The sequence below is a fragment of the Scardinius erythrophthalmus genome (genome assembly GCF_964197995.2).
Source record: "Scardinius erythrophthalmus genome assembly, chromosome: 10".
In the NCBI taxonomy this organism is placed as follows: Eukaryota; Metazoa; Chordata; class Actinopteri; order Cypriniformes; family Leuciscidae; genus Scardinius; species Scardinius erythrophthalmus.
Window position 1 is genome coordinate 29,217,576 of NC_138230.1, and position 17,805 is coordinate 29,235,380.

A 17,805-nucleotide genomic window follows, 5' to 3' on the forward strand; every position below is an offset into this window, starting at 1 on the left:
CTGCAAAACTACTTCAAAACCACACCAGACATTCCAAGCCTTAGTCATGCTACACAGTGCAGTTCACTGCATTTTCCCATCTACACCCCATTTTATGTGGTGCTTTTTGCTTTTTTTCATCTGATTTTTAAGCTAATTATCAAGCAGTTGGTCTCAACTAGTTTTATTAACAAGCAGTTTAATATGTATAAATGTGTTTTATTTTTTCACCATGTACTGTACGTATATGTGGAAAAAATGTGTATATGGTGTAACGGGTTAATAAAAGTCAATTATTATTTTTTTATTAATATAATGCAAAATCACACCCAATGGTTTTGTAGTCAAAATCTATATAATATATAGTTAAAATTATAATTATAAACTATATAACAACAATAAACTTATTGTAAAGTGTTACCTTGGTTTTTAACATTTTTGTAAGAAGGCCCTGATGGTTGCATTTATTTGATCAAGAATACATTAAATACATTAATATTGTGAAATATTGTTATAATAAAAAATAATATTAAATATCATAAAATGTAATTTATTCATGTGATAGCAAAGCTGATTTTTCAGCATCATTACTCCAGTCTTCAGTGTCACATGATCCTTCAGAAATCATTCTAATATTCTGAGTTGATATTTCTTATCAATATTAAAAATAGGTGTGCTGCTTCAAATGTTTGTGGAAACCATAGAACATTTTTCATTATTTGATTTTTTTTATCAATATAATGCATCCTTGCTGAATAAAAGTATTAAGTTCTTTAAAAAAACAACTTTTAAAAAAGTAAATTACATACATTAAATAAATTGAGATTTGTTTCCACATTACATTTTTTTAATATTGAGGTGAAACATGACCCTGACTATTTCTTCATAGTTTTTGGTCATTTAAAAAAAAAAAACACACAATGGATACAAAAATATGTTGAGTTCTAGTCATACAGGCACAAAGAAGACCACTAAATAAATATTAGCAAAGCAAGGAACATCTTTGTTGGACTCTCTACATAAAAAAATGATGGCAATAACATGGTACAGTGATGACATCTTAGGGTAACAACATGGTACCGTTTCAATACCATATTCATTTACCATGATATTTACATAGTACAAGGTCCTTTTTCATCATTCAAATTTGTATCATGGTATTGTCCAAAGAACCATAGTACTAACATGATACTTATTTCTCTCTAATTGTCTGTACTATCTAAATTGAGCATACTGAATCCCTCTTAACTGAGCCTGAGAATCATAATCTAATACATAAGAGTTGCACTGACTCAAAGCAACACTATTAGTTTTAATTTGTCCAATTTCTATGAGGAAGGCCCTTTCTGTGAAAGGAACATGATGTCGATGTCTTCTATTGCCATGGTGACAGCGACAGTGAACAGTTAGAAGGGATGCTCATTTTGGAAGCTCTTCGATGATCACCCTGGACACAGAGTTCCATCCTGTAGATGCGTCACCACGAGGGTAGTCGGCACAAGTGCCCACCCATATCCCAACATCCACCAGACCAGCCTGGATCCCATCACAGAGCCCCTCGACTGGCAGAAAAAACACAAGCAGTTGTTACAGAGGCAGACACAAATTTCTCTTGCATTTTTTTTGTCATTAGTATTTATTTGTAATATTAATCAATTATATAAGGATAATGATTAAACATAATATTAAACCTAATTATAAACACACTCAAAACACATATAGTGCAAAAACTATTTAAGGAAAAAACTTGTTTGAACTTACTAAAGAATAGATCTTTTTTAAGTATTTTTAACAAGTCACAATTTTTTTTATTTATTAAAATCACAGGTTAAATAGTGCTGTCAAGTTATTTATAAATAATGCATATCACACGTTGTATATATCCACCCAAACAGTTTTTAATTGCGATTAGAGAGAATTTTTTCAAAATTTTTATATTTTTTTATTTGTGATGTCTGTTAGGGCATATACAGTATGTCACGTTATAAAAAGGCCCTAAAAGCGGCCAGGGCTGAGCACCTCCGCAAACTAATAGAAAATAACCAAAATAATCCAAGGTTTTTATTTAACACCATGGCTAGACTAACAAATAAACAGACATCACCCGAAAAAAATATCCCGTTACAGTTTAGTAGTAATGATTTCATGAACTTCTTCACTGAGAAAATAGAAAACATCAGAACCACAATTGTAAACGTTCAATCTTCAATTGCGCCTTATTATTCAGCCTCAATTATCACCCCGCAAGAACAATTACAGTGCTTTACAACTATAGAACAAAAAGAGTTAAATAAACTTATCATTTCATCTAAAACAACAACATGTTTATTAGATCCTATACCAACTAAACTATTGAAAGAAGTGTTACCTGTAGTGGAAGAGCCTCTCCTCAATATTATTAACACGTCTTTATCTTTAGGTCATGTTCCAAGAACATTTAAACTGGCAGTTATAAAACCTCTCATTAAGAAACCACAATTAGATCATAATAATCTAGCAAATTATAGACCCATTAATTTCCTTTTATGTCTAAAATACTAGAAAAAGTTGTGTCCGCTCAACTGGGCTCTTTCTTGCAAGAAAATGACACCTATGAAAAGTTTCAGTCTTGATTCAGGCCGCACCATAGCACTGAAACTGCGCTCGTTAAAATCACAAATTATTTACTTTTAGCTTCTGACCAAGGCTGTATCTCAATACTAGTTTTACTTGATCTTAGTGCTGCGTTCGATACTATAGATCATACAATACTCTTAGATCGACTACAAAATTATACTGGTGTTCAAGGACAAGCATTAAGCTGGTTCAGATCATACTTATCAGACCGCTACCATTTTGTCTATTTGAATGGAGAAAAATCTATCATAACTTCAGTAAACTATGGAGTGCCGCAGGGATCTGTGTTGGGCCCTCTATTATTCTCAATATATATGCTGCCACTTGGAAATATTATAAGGAAACATGGAATTAGTTTCCATTGTTCCATCTGTTAAACTAGATTAAAGACGCATCTTTTCGGCCAGGTATTCATATAATATTTTTAATCTTACAGTTCAAACTACAATCCGGCCTCTAGTTCATAAATGCCAGAGGAGAACTGGCCCCCGACTGAGCCTGGGTTCTCCCAAGGTTTTTTTTTCTCCATTAGGTCACCTGATGGAGTTTTAGGACACCATTAGGTCACTTGATGGAGTTTTTCGGTTCCTTGCCACTGTTGCCTTTGGCTTGCTCAGCTGGGGATATTTTGGGGATGTTTAATTTTATTTTATCAATCAATAAATTCCACTAGAAACAAACCTTGTTGTATTATTTTAATTTAATACTGTGAAGCTGCTTTGATACAATCTGTGTGAAAAGCGCTATCCAAATATATACTTGACTTGATATATTTCACTGGAATTGTTTTTGTGTGTGTGTGTGTGTGTGTGCGTGCATGTCTGTGTGCACTGTGCAGTGTTCAGTTTTGCTAAATGAATTAAAATCGCTGTATATAGATATGATGTATGCTAAGATGTGAGCTGGTGAGAAACCACAAAGAGCTCTCAAATTCCTCTGGTCTCTGTAATTGCAGTATAGATGGTTACGAAAACTGCCAAACTGCCTTCGACCACACAAAAGAATACTCAAAGGAATCCACGTGACAAAGAAATCTGCATGAGAGCCTTTTTCTGCGTTCAAAAATATGAAATGTGTACGATAGTGGATTATGGTTATGAAAGAATGGTATTTCAAACAGAATAGTTTTTTTTAAAACAGTTTGTGATCATTAGAAAGTGTCAGTTATGTGATTAATGAACGTGGTTAAAAAAAAGAGTTTTAAATAAACAAATTCTTGTAAATACACAATATATGTGGAGTGTATATTTTAATGGAATGTATATTTTGGTGGTGTAGAGACCATTTTATGTTTGCTATGTGCCATATTTTGGAAACCACAAAGCCATAAATAGATGTGAAATGTATATCTCCATAATTACAGAGTGTCTGAATCACACATGCAGCCATAAACAAATAATGGTTACAAATATTTTTATAACATCAAGTTTTTTATTTAAAAATATATGGGAATGAATTAATATATGTTTAAGTAGCTAATTATAAGATCCAAGCAAATAAGTTTGAAATATGTTATTAATAATTTTATTGGCAACATTTTACAATAATTCTATTGCACAGATACATTTTAACATGTTAAGTTTCTTTTTAAGTGTCTAAGCAGTGTTTACCTTATTTGTCTATGTAAAATGTGTATATTTTTTGCAATTTACTGACAAAAAATAAAAAATGACCTTATCTTGCAGATCAGATGCAGATAGTTTGTAAATGATACCTGTGGACGTCCTGTGAATGTTTATGGTGGAGTTGAGCTCAGGGCTGCCCTGGTCCAGGTAAATGATGGATTCTATGGGTAACGGTCCAGTGCATTCTGCCCCATTAAAGGTGAAGTACCAGCGCTGACAGCAGGCCGTCTTACACTTAAGCCTGAGCGAACCGCTGAACAGCACACGCAGAGCACTGTCTGGACGCTGCTTGGTGAATGTGCACTCCTGTGACAGAGAAATCAAGTCATTTTCCATTGTTAAATCACTGAATGAATGTCTGAATAGGCAACCTATACAGTTGTGTTCAAAATAATAGCAGTCCAACATCACTAACCAGATCAATCACTGTTTTTGGTAGAAATTATATTTCTACATGGCAAATAATTTACTAGTAGGTGTAGAAGTATAATAGAAAAACAACAGAACCATCAGTCATGACATGCATGCTGCTTATTCTGTGTAATTGAATCATTAGCTGAAAGGGGCGTGTAACAATAGCAGTGTGGAGTTCAATTAGTGAGGTTATTCATTCTGAAAAAACTGGTGTCAAACAAGTAGCCATTATTTAAGGACAACGGGAGTACTGTACTGTACATGTTGGTTATAGTGCATTTCTCTCTGAAAATCAGAGTAAAAAGGCCATTCCAGACATTGTTATGAAGAACAGCGCACTTTGATTAAAAAGTTGATTGGAGAGGGTCAAATATATAAAGAAGTGCAGAAAATGATAGGCTGCTCAGCTAAAATGATATCAAATGCTTTAAAATGGCAACCAAAACCAGAAAGACGTGGAAGAAAACAGAAAACTACCATTCGAATGGATCGAAGAATAGGCAAAATGGCGCAGATTCAGCCAATGATCCACTCCAGGGTGATCAAAGAAGAGCTAAAGTTACCTGTGAGTACTGTTACAATTAGAAGACACCTATGTGAAGCCAAGCTATCGGCAAGAAGCCCCCGCAAAGTCCCATTGTTGAAAAAATGACGTGCTAAAGAGGGTACAATTTGCCAAAGAACACATTGACTGGCCTAAAGAGAAATGGCGCAATATTTTGTGGACTGGTTAAAGCAAGATTGTTCTTTTTGGGTCTAGGGGCCGAAGAAAGCTTGTCAGACGACCCTCAAACACTGAATTCAAGCCACAGTACAGTGAAGCATGATGGCACAAGCATCATGATATGGGGATGTTTCTTATATGGTGTTGCGCCTATTTATCACATACAACAGATCAAAAGTTTGAGTACATCAAAATACTTAAAGAGGTCATGTTGCCTTATGCCAAAGAGGGAATGCCCTTGAAATGGGTGTTTCAACAAGAAAACGACCCCGAACACACCAGTAAGCAAGCAGCATCTTGGTTCCAGACCAACAAGATTAACGTTATGGAGTGGCCAGCCCAATCCCCGGACCTTAATCCAACAGAAAACGTGTGGGGTGACATCAAAAATGCTGTTTTTGAGGCAAAAACCAAGAAATGCAGAGGAATTGTGGTATGTAGTGCAATCATCTTGGGCTGGAATACCTGTTCACAGGTGCCAGAAGTTGGTCGCCTCCATGCAACACAGATGTGAAGCAGTTCTCAGAAACCGTGGTTACAACTAAATATTAGTTCAGTGATTCACAAGAAAGCTAAATCTTCAAGCATTTTTTTAGTATATACAGTAAATGTTTGACTTTGTAAAGAAAAATGCGTGTATTGAAATAAAAGTTATTATAAGGATTTTGAGCTTTACACACTTTTTTAAACACACTGCTATTATTTTGAACACAACTGTATATGTCTATAGTATAATATGTGTTATAGACTATTTTGGTTTGGCAACATAGAGTGCTGCATGTATTAATGTAGGCTAAATCTCGGAAACAAATTTCAATTTACCACTTCCTGTTCCAGCGCCTTGAAGTCAATGGGTTTTTTTAATGGATTTTTGGTAAAATGCCTGAAATGAGGTCTGTGTTTAATCCAAACTCAACATATTTTCACATGTTAGTCCATGACATAAAATACATCAGTAACACACCACTTGTAATTTTTTACAACTTTTACTTGTCTCGATAAAGGCAGTTGCTAACAAGTGTCTAAATGGGACTACGGTTGTCTGGGACATTAAACATCGTCATGCTAGTCTGCTTTCACAGCCTTATTATGTTTATGCAAACTATTCTAACTCAACTATGCTATTCTAAAATGTTTTTAAAGAAAGTCTGAAAGAGCTATCGGAAGCTTAGTGATGGTGACGCTGAAGTCATGAGAATGTAGTGTGGTTTGTTTATTTTACTTTTAACTTGTGGTGATTGTATTTCAAAATCCCCCCAAAATTTGCTCATTTGTGAAGATTATCATGATGAATCATAAACTTTTGTTGGTCACATTGGCTTTTGAATTATTGCAGACAATAAGCAATGAAAAAATCCTGTTGGGTTTTTGTTAGGGATGAGCTTGTTAAGTGCATCTCTTTTTCATGGACATCAGTGCATGGAATGTTTGCAGTTCACTCAGATGTCAATGGGAAAGAAAGAAAAACAAGGCATGTATTATTAACGTTAACTGATGGTAGAGAGAGAGAGAGAGAGAGAGAGAGAGAGAGAGAGAGAGAGAGAGAGAGAGAGAGAGAGAGAGAGAGAGAGAGAGAGAGAGAGCACTTCTGTTGAATGCTCTGGATTGCTGATCGTTCACTCAGCGCACGAGTCATTTGGATTAAAACTAAATTGTATATGTAAGTAAAATGAACTGTTACCTGATTTATGTGTAACTAGGCCTGTCACGATAACAAATTTTGCTGGACGATAAATTGTCCAAGAAATTATCGCGATAAACGATAATATTGTCGTTCTGAGACCATTTTCATTTAATATAATTATAATGGCATAATAATGCAGGTACACCTTTTCAACGATCTATAAACTTTTATTTCTAAAGAATATTAAACATTGAAAACGGAAAACATTTTAAATATCCAAAAAAATGAACAAAACAACCAAAAACAATGAAAGCAATGGACTCTCAGTGTCTGTTAACAAAATAAATGTCTGTTAATAAATAAAATGGATGTAAACAAAATTGCACTTCAAAAAATATTAAACATTAGGCTTTAGGTCCTAAGGGCACTTCTCCCGGAAGGGCGCGCACGCACCCGTAGACCAGAGCGAGAGAGCGAAAGCAGTACGCCCATCAAAGCGCTGTGCTCGGCTTTAGGGAAGTGTTTGCCGGATTTGCAGGTCGTCTAATGCTTAAAGATGAACTGAACTGAAATAATCAACGTTGATAATGTGTTGTTTATGACAATTAAAAGTAAATTACACAAAAAATTTGAATTAAAAATATCAATATAGCTCTTTTTTTAAGCAACACAAAAATTGCGTTTGTTAGTATAAGAACGCTGGCAATTCCGATGACGTCACCGGCATGGTAGAACCTGCGAAGGTATATAGGCAGCTGCAGCTGCAGGTCCTATACACAGACGAAAATGAGTCATTTTAATGGCATGGGTATCTGACTACCACCACACGCCTGGCCCGACACATTAACTGTAATTATGAACCCAAGCCCGATTTAAACCTGCCAATTTTTTAATACGTGGGCCGTTATAACAAGGGGCGGCGCCAGAGAATTTTTTAACGCAGGTGCTGAGGGGGTGCTAGATATATTATATAAATAGTATTAATAAATGAGCAAACATAGGCCACTTAATATTTAATAATCAATTATTTTAATTATCACAATTAAAGTATTAATTTTATTCAATTGAACAAGCAACATTCAGCATTCAATCAAATATTCTTATAGATTTATTATTATTATTAATAATGATAATTAATAATTAGCCTAATTATTTCAACATAATATCTCATTATTTCGTAATATGTAGCCTACATAATATGTGTGCGTGCAACAAGCAAGATGTGCATTTGTAAATCCGGTGACGCGCATGCATTGATTTAATAAACAGTGTCAGCTGCAAAGATTAAGCTGACGATCGCCATCTCCGTATAGTGAACGCGCCTATAGAGAGAAATGCACATCATTACATAATCAGAGAGTAGCCTATTTCTTTTCGTTTTGAATTGTTTCGTTTAAAGACATTTCTATATTTCTCATGTCTGTAAGGCATACACTGAGTTTCGGTTAAGTTAGGATGAGATGCGCTCCAGTTCACGTGCAATGCAAGTGGACGCGCGGACGCCTCCATGATTATAATGTCTGCTATATTTGCTTATTAATTAAATAAATACAGGCAATTGGTTGATGAAAAAAATATTAAAATTAAGATACAATTTATACAAAACGAAATTCACTTAAAAGAAAGGCTTTCTACAAAGCAAATCTTAATTAAGTGGTCAAAATCATGTCTGACCCGCTCCATATCTCTCGATATATTGCGCACCCTATTTTACTCATGCTGTTAACTTTTTTATATTCAACATAGATGAAAAAAATATATATATTAATATTTTAACAAATATGAAACTAAATGAGCTTATTTAATGGCTACAACAGAGGCTTACAGACTCTCTATTTGTACAAATTGCTGCACATTCATTACTTCTGAATTGTGCACGTTGAAAGGCATTTGTTTGTGCATAAAACATATCTGCAACATTTATCAAGTTAACGGATAATTGTGCGTGCATTTATTAATTATTATCTTAATGAATAATGCAACAAGGATGAAGCATGTAAACTGCGTTGTTTGTTTATTCAGAATAGAATGGATCGCAAATGGATCAGAATGAAGAAACGTAAAAAAAAAAAAAAAACCGTGAACTTCCTCTGTATCAACAATGTGCCCTGAGAGACGATGGACATCAGCTAGCTTCAGGGTGGGTAGGACATTGGAATCTGTTTACAGACCTGCTGGTTTAATTAGCAGCTAGTAAACGCATTATTATCGAGACGAGTCATGATTTATAGCCTACAGTATGGTCGGAGTGGTGGCTAGCTTGTGGAGTTTGACAAAAGTGCTTCCAACGTGTTTACGTTAGCTGCTAGCTCTTTCCCTAGGTTGGATCGTTTGGTATTTAGCTTGATTTTGTTACTCAATTTCAATTAATGAGTGTCTCAGTTTTGTTGAACGCTATAAAGCCTAACGTTACACGTTATATGTGCGTGTAAGTGAATATGTACATGTTTTGTGTATGTGACAACGTTACATCCAGCCCTTTGCTTAGCTTGCTATAACTTGCTATCATGGTAACAGTTAACATACTTCTCTGTCCTCCGCCTTGACGTGAGCGTTTCAGCGCCCTGTCTCTGCGGTAACATAGATAGCATCGGTGGTGTTAGAACTTGCCAATGGTCTATCGGTCTGCCCTGTACTACAGCCTGAAAAGTTTAACATTGACAGAATGGCCTCAGGTTTAGCCTAACCCTCACCAGTGAACCTGTTGTATTGAAAGTACAACTCTCTAAAATAGTCTGTCGCTAAAAAATGCTCACTACGGACTCGAAATCCAGGGGCTGCATGCAATCGCTACTCTGCTAGTGTTGGTTAGCAATGGAGTAGCTTACCATTCCAGTGACGTAGCCGAATGTTGAAATCCAACATGGAGGCGCCCGTGTAACAACAACAACATTTTCAACATACCATTTTATCCCTTTTAACAAATTTTGCCACTTTAAAAATTGTACCAATGAGAATAAATAAAATACATCTGTTATATCACCTTTACTCAAAATTCCAGTTCAGTTCATCTTTAAGGATGGAGCAGTCCCAGCGATAAAGGTTCACGGTCGTGCGTTGGAACCGCAGGCGGTGAGTAAAACTGCTTCAAATGCCTGTGTTGTTAGCTATCGGCGCATAAGCTCCGCCCACACGGCACGCCTCCAGCCACTCGTTTTTTTTCCGGAAAGACTCGGTACAGCCTATCTTTCTTTTATAAATATAATAAAACTAAAGACTTTTTGGAGATATGAAGGATGCAATACTACTCTATAGGTACTCAAGATTAACATGAGATTGACTGAAACTGAGTGTTTCACCCCCCCCCCTTTAAAGGGACAGCAGCCTAATAAACCTGCAAAGAAATCACTCACTGCTCTTGACTAAATACCTTTTGTAACTTTATAAATATCCATCTATATTTAATGTATACAGTAATGAATAAGCAGTGCTATTTCCCATTTAATTACTTTGTTCTATTGTATTTATTTGTCCTATTTATAATTTGATTATTTGTTCTTCATATTTTATTACTAACTCATTACTTGTTGTCTTTAATAATGTTTTAAATTCACAATAATTAGGCTAGAAGTTTTTGCTGTAGTATCTAAATTGGAATAGAGAATTGTGATATTTCACTAGTATCTAAACATTTGAACCACTGACCCAATCCTCAGCACTGAGTCCTGCTGAAGCAGCTCTAAATATGTGCTGTGCTATTAAATGATAAATAAAATATGATACAGCAATAGAATAGACTAATATGATTCATATTATTTTGGTTTCTCTACCCAATACATTAAAAAAATTACAAATGCAGTGAAAATACAGGTATACAGGTACTCTGTATCGGCAAGTATCAAAAAGTATTAAAGAATCGGTATCGGACTTGTTCTGGAAAAAGTGGTATCGGTGCATCCCTAGTTTTTATCGAGGGAACCAGACTTATGCGAACTTACAGTTTGACATCATCACTGCTGCGCTCACGTTTAAAGCCATTACCATTGATGTTAAATGTGAAGTGTGTCATTTTTTTGGGATGTTAAAATGCTTCCAATCCGTTTGATTTGTCAGCTGATTTCCTGAAGACTGTGAACACTGTAGCACTTTCAAAACATTGCTGTGTTTGTTTGAGCAGTCTAACATATTATCTTCTGGCTCAACCAATGGTTTGAGTTTGGGACAGGACTAACTGTTTGTCCAAACACAGAAGTCATCCTTTTAAAGGGGGGGTGAAATGCTATTTCATGCATACTGAGTTTTTTACACTGTTAAAGAGTTGGATTCCCCTGCTAAACATGGACAAAGTTTCAAAAATTTAATTGCACGTTTGAAGGAGTATTTCTGTGCCAAAAATTGTCCTTCCGGTTTGTCACAAGTTTCGGAAAGTTTTTTTCGAGTATGGGTATGTGTGACGTCAGATGTAACGGAATTTCCTAATATGGGTCCTAAGGGCACTTCTCCGGTAAGATCGCGGGCGCGCGCGCACTCGTAAACCAGAGCAAGAGAGTGAAAGCAGTGCGCCATCAAAGCGCCCTGCCCGGCTTTTGGGAAGCCAATGTCACCAAAGTGTGTTTTTGGTTGCCAGGGCAAGACAACCCTGCACAGATTCCCAAAGAACCCGGCGTTAAGGCACCAGTGGATGGAGTTTGTTTTTCCTGAGCATAAACGGAGTTGTGTAAGACTGTTGTTCCCTGCATTTCGACGACGATTGTTTTATAAACAAAGCCCAGATCGACGGATTTGCAGATCGTCTATATGCTTAAGGATCGAGCAGTCACAATGATAAGTTCGGTGAGTAAAACTGCTTCTATTGTCTCTGTGTGTTGTTACTAGCTCGGCGCGTTAGCACAACTTTAGCTCCGCCCACACGGCCCGCCCCCAGCCGCTCGTTTTTTTCCGGAAAGACTCGGTACATCCTATCTTTCTTAATATAATATAATAAAACTAAAGACTTTTTGGAGATATGAAGGATGCAACACTACTCTATAGGTACTCAAGATTAACATGAGATTGAGTGAAAATGAGAATTTCACCCCCCCTTTAACTTTTCATCTCCAACAAACGATGGAAGCCATTCATTTCCAATGTAGAGTAGTATGAGAGCTGCATGGAGTTCCGATCATACTGTATGTGCACGCAGAATTTTCAGATCCAATTTGAGCTTTGGTTGTGTTAATATTTGAACTTTTGCAGCTAGACTATTTGTGACTGTCCGATTAATGATGTATTCTCAGAACTTGAGATGAGGACTACCAATATTAAGTATAAAATAAGTATTTTTTATCATTTTTATTGGGTAACTCTTTACAGTAAGGTCCCATCAGTTAATGTTAGTTAATGAATTATGCATTAGTAAATATTGAAATTAACATTAAATAAGATTAATAAATGCTTTAGAAGTATTTTTCATTGTTAGTTCATGTTAACCAGTGTACATAGTTAACAAATGGAACCTTATTGTTATTGTTAAGTTAATTATTTATGTTTTAAATTATTTATTAGCTCAAGAAAACCTTATGGTTTTTCCAAACATATTGGTGGTCATTTTTTTGTGTTTTTTTTGTTGATATACTCACACATTCATTATTTATTAATTTTACCATCGAAATGTGACAGTCGTAAGCTTAAAGTTTGGCTGGCATAGCCCTGTTAGGCCCTTCTTATAGCTTTTTCACTAGCAAAGGTTTTCTGTTAATGTTATCGCAGGGCCATCAGCCAATCACTGTTGATGATGTCATTTCCTGAGGCTCCAGAGTCATTAGTCACATACCATTTATGACTGGTTCAAAACAACATGGCAGCAAAACTGAGCACCCATGAGCAAAGTACATTCAGAGAATATAAGGGAGTTGAATAGCTCTTCCTTTAAGAACATAATACTTACAGCTATTTTGCCTAGATCAATGCCGTAGTTTAATGAATTCCAAGCACACTGTTTGAAGTTAGGTTTCCAGGGATCATCAAACCTTTCTGTCACACACTCTCCCTTCTCGCCTTTAAATCCATCTCTCCCAGGGATTCCTGGTGTTCCTGGAATGCCATTTATCCCCGGGTTCCCATCCCTGCCTTGCACTCCAGGTACACCCTGCATGCATGGCTGGTACTAATGACAAAAACATGAAGAAAAGAGGCATGGAACTATTTCAGTACTTTTCAGAGTCTTTTGGCTAGTTAATGAGGATGACAGTGATTCACCATGATGCACAGTCTGCTGTGGGTGGGAGAGCACCATGATGACCCTATTCTTGAAGACGGATACATTTGTGCCGAAATGGCAAAAACAATGAAAACATAAAATTGGATGAAGAACTTTGTGTTAAATCCCCTGACCACAGTCATAGCCTGTTCACTTGATTCAAAGGGATAGTTCACCCAAAAATGTAATTTTGTTATCATTTACTCAACCTCAAGTTGTTCCAAACCTGTATGAATTTCCTTCTTCTGCTGAACACAAAAGAAGACATTTTAAAGAGAAAGTCTGTAACCAAACAGTTGATAGGCCCCAGTGACTTCCATAGTATTACTATTTTTTGCATACTATAGAAGTCATTGGGGCCCATCAACTGCTTGATTACTGACATTCTTCAAAATATCTTCTTTTGTGTAATACAGGTTTAGAACAACTTGAGTGTGAGTAAATGATGACAGAATTTTTATTTTTGGTTGAACTATCCCTTTAAGCTCTTACACAAGACATGAATATTTACAGGTATTTTGGCAGACTTTTGAAATTTTGGAGGATTTTTTCTTACACTGTAATCATATATTGCTGTTTGTTGAAATAATAACAACAATAAAATATCTGAATTAAGGCCTGTTCACACCAAAAACAATAACTATAAAGATAACTATAACAATAGCTATATTAGCATCCACACCAATGGACAATAACTTCTGTTTATTATAAGTTGTATGCAGTTAAGCTGTCTGCCGCTTTAAATGTTCAAGCTCCTTAAAATCAGGTGGATTCTGATTGGCTATAAATGTTTCATCCATGAGCTAGAAAAAAAAAGTGCAGTTTTTATTATAGTTGTGAAGTGGACTCTGCTATTCTTATAAATTTTGAATTATTTTTAAAACAATATCTTTATCATTGGTTATCGTCCTTGGTTTGAACTGGCCTTTAGTCTTTTAGTCAGATTTCTTGAGTTTTCATCCACTGAGTAAATTTAATCCACTTTCTTGGGGTTTTTCAATAATGACAGTTCTCTATTGCCTTGCGGTGGTTTTACAGACCAAGGCCAATTCTCACAGGTTTTATGGAATCATACACCAGTGGGACATAAAAAATCCAAATGAGTCTTAGTGGTGTGGTTTGGTGTGGTAAAGATAGGTTGATCTATTTATTTATTCATTCATTCATTCATCATTACATTTTGGACTGTTCAGTTCAGCAATTACACAGTATTCAGTATATTGTTATCACTGTTTTATTATATTATTATTATCATCATCTTATTAATTTGACTTTATTTATTTGCATATAGCCAAAGACTTTGACTTGAAAGGTTTGTGTGTGGTTTGCTGACTACTGTTGGTCCATTTGCCGTTATACATATTTTCATTCATTCAATAGGCTAGATTAAACTGTGTTCACGAAACAAATCTACCGCATGTAGCATTTTCTATAAAGAGTCACTTGAGGGTATGGCCATCGAGTAGTCAGAATTTTGCCTGATCTATTTGTTTCAATGAAACAGTTTTGATTTCAATGAAACAGACGATTTTTTTGACCGTTGATGTTTAATTACAGACAATAATTTTAGATTAGGTTAGGCCTACATATCATGCGTCAGCTCTTGAGTTGTTTATGGGTACAACACGTCAACCACTTCTGGCTTCCATTCAAAGTTCTTACAATGGAGTTCTTACAAACGCTTTGCGAAATGATTCAACTGAATGAATTCCGAATCAATAATGTAAACTTTGGTTAATTAGTGATTCAAACATCACTACAAAGCCAACCCAGACAGCAACATTGCGTAGGCCCAACTATGTTGCTGTCTGGGAAGCCATTGTTCATTGTCATTGGGCTCTGTGTGTGTGTGTGTGTGTGTGTGTGTGTGTGTGTGTGTGTGTGTGTGTGTGTGTGTGTGTGTGTGTGTGTGTGTGTGTGTGTGTGTGTGTGTGTGTTTGTGTTTGTCTTGGTTTATATTACATTTTGGGGACCAAATGAAAAACCTGAGATCACCTAATGGATTAATAAACATTCTAAATCATATTTTTTTGAAAATGTAAAAATGCAGAAAATTATCTGTGATGGGTAGGTAGGGGTAGGGTTAGGGAATAGAAGATACAGTTTGCAAAGTATAAAAATCATTACGCCTATGGTGAGTCCGTGTGTGTGCGTGTGTTAGAGCAAAAAAAGCAACACAATACTAATTAACGTTACCATAAATTATTTAATTATAACCCTATTCTCTGAATCCATTAATAGGCTGAATTCTGCCTTTCCCCTATGAGCTAAACATTTATTGAAATTTTCAATCAAACGTAATCAAACTAATCATAAGTAAGGGAGAACAGAAAATCAAATTACAAGGGGGAAAAAGCCACTTTAACAATGACAATAATTTAGTATTTTATCCAAATGAAGTAGCTACTTCTATCTTGGCGAATCAGCCTGACTATTTGAAACACATTTTAAAAATTACAAGACGGGGACACTAAAATATTTATCATCTGGTACGATGCATCTTCCCTATTTTTGACCTGGGTTTGCATTTCTTTAAAACGTATCTTAGCCTACCTTGTCAGTAAACTCCGCGTCTCTTTGCCGGCCGCTCCTTTCTTTAGCTTTTTCGGCGAAACAGAGTGTCAAAGTTATCCAAACGCAAATGAGAAGCTGAGGCAGTATTTTAACCATCATTGCTAAACTGCAGAGGTTTACAGTGTGCGCGCGCGTGTACAGTGTGCCTGCTCTGATCCAACTGTTGCCAACTAATAACTTTTTCTAAGAGAAGGAGACTATTCTGTCTTCCTGCAGGGGGCGCGTGACAACGAAGAAAGATCTATAGACCAGTGTTCAAACCTCGGGACGTGTATCATTGGAGATGGATATGTTGGCTATACTTAGATTTCGAGGATTAATAACTGATACATAAATGAAAATCCGCCCAAATAATCTCTATTTTATGCATAGCTTCATCGTCTAATCACAAACGACTGTCATTGATCCTTCCAGACCAGCGACGAGAAAACTAACATGTACCACGTGGCAACACACCTAATGATAAACTTCATCTGAGTGCAAATAGCTCACTGACTCCACTCACCAATTGCTCAGATGTTAAGATCAAACAGCATATTAGCCTATATCCACACTGTAGTGTGACGACAGTAGTAGCCTACTAGGCCTATTGGCTATCTATCACTATTTGCACTTGTGAAAACAATATGCTTGGTACAAACAACTACTTCTATTTACACCCAGTGTAAATAGCATCCTTTTTTTTTTTTTTTTTACACAAAATGTAAATTTCACCATTCAGAATAAATTAATTTATTTAAATTTTAACAGGAAGTGATTGAAAAATGTAACCTGCATGGTTGTATCACAAAGTCATATAGCCTACATACACACATGAAAGTTATGAAGTATCAACCTAAAACCAGTTCTTTAAAGTTTAGTAGCCTATGTTTTTGAGGTAATAAAATGGCTTTGGTCTCCTAGGGTGACTTGTGAAACTCTTGTGTATGAGACTTTTCTGGTTGTTGGCTATTGGCTATTATGATTTAAAATACCACTCTTTAAGGTGAAAAAAAAAATGAATAGTTGTTCCTGAACAAGTAGTCTATTCATTCAGTGAGGGGCCGTAAGTTTCTTTTCCCTCTCTTGACCTGGAGGCACCACAGAGACAGGAACTGTAGGGGGTCTCAGACCACAGCTGAGGTATTTCCCTGTCAACATCCCGTAAGCCCGCCTCATATGCCATATGAAAACACAGACATTAGCCATATTAATAATGCTATGTGAGGAAATGGCAAACATTTGCCTCCAAGAGAATTCTGTCTCAATTTAGCCTTGAGATGTGACCATTAGAGAAATTTCAGTTAAATTTCAAACTTTCACTTTCAAGCAGCTTTCTGTTGCATATCTTATGTCCTGTAACTGGTCATTATTTCAAAATTTTAGCAAATTTAATAACTTTAATTCCTTAATTGTTAACTAAAACTTGTATTAAAACATTAAATAAAGCTGAAATAAAATATAAACATTACATGAAAAGACTTACATAAAAACTTATAATTAAAAAACTTAAAAAGTAGAAATGTTGCATTGCCAACTAATGTAAGATAAGTTGAAGTACATAAATAGACATTTGGGAAAAAAAATTATACAGAAAAAACATTATACAGAAACATATCTTATAAAATGACATTTAAAAACATTTAGTGGTGTTTTTTTAAATATTAAAATTTAGCATGATTTATAAATTGTTTTCATCATAGCGACCAAAATTTTGATCCGACAATGTAAAAAAAATCCAGGTTTTACTATCCTTGTGAGGACATGTGTGACACACATACACCAAAATATGGTTGAGTAGACACACATACACTCACAAAACAGTTTTCAAGAATTAATGTTTTGTTACTCTTTTCTATGAGAATATATCATTACTATTTTTTTAGGTAGATCATTTAAATTTAATTTAACCATTTAAATGACTTGTATCACTATATCTATTTCTACATGAACACAGAGAAAGGAACCAGTAGATGGCAGAAGTGCTTTATTATGAAACTCATCCTGTTCAAAAATGGCACACATCCACACCACTTATAAATTGCACTTTTTCAATGTGATAACTGTAACATCTCAGTAAGAAATCAAAACT

At 35.5% G+C, this 17,805-nt stretch overlaps 1 protein-coding gene across 1 annotated transcript; it reads right to left on the reverse strand.

The window, feature by feature from the left end:
- Nucleotides 1-811: 811 nt before the first annotated feature.
- On the reverse strand, nt 812-15,948 carry cthrc1a (collagen triple helix repeat containing 1a). Its single transcript, XM_081377422.1, has 4 exons — nt 15,714-15,948; nt 12,849-13,067; nt 4,310-4,526; nt 812-1,541 (listed from the first exon to the last, which is right to left on the reverse strand). Exons 1-4 carry the CDS (start codon nt 15,831-15,833, stop codon nt 1,399-1,401), a joined length of 699 nt encoding a protein of 232 aa, XP_081233548.1. The 5' UTR covers nt 15,834-15,948; the 3' UTR covers nt 812-1,398.
- Between the last annotated feature and the right edge of the window lie 1,857 nt (nt 15,949-17,805).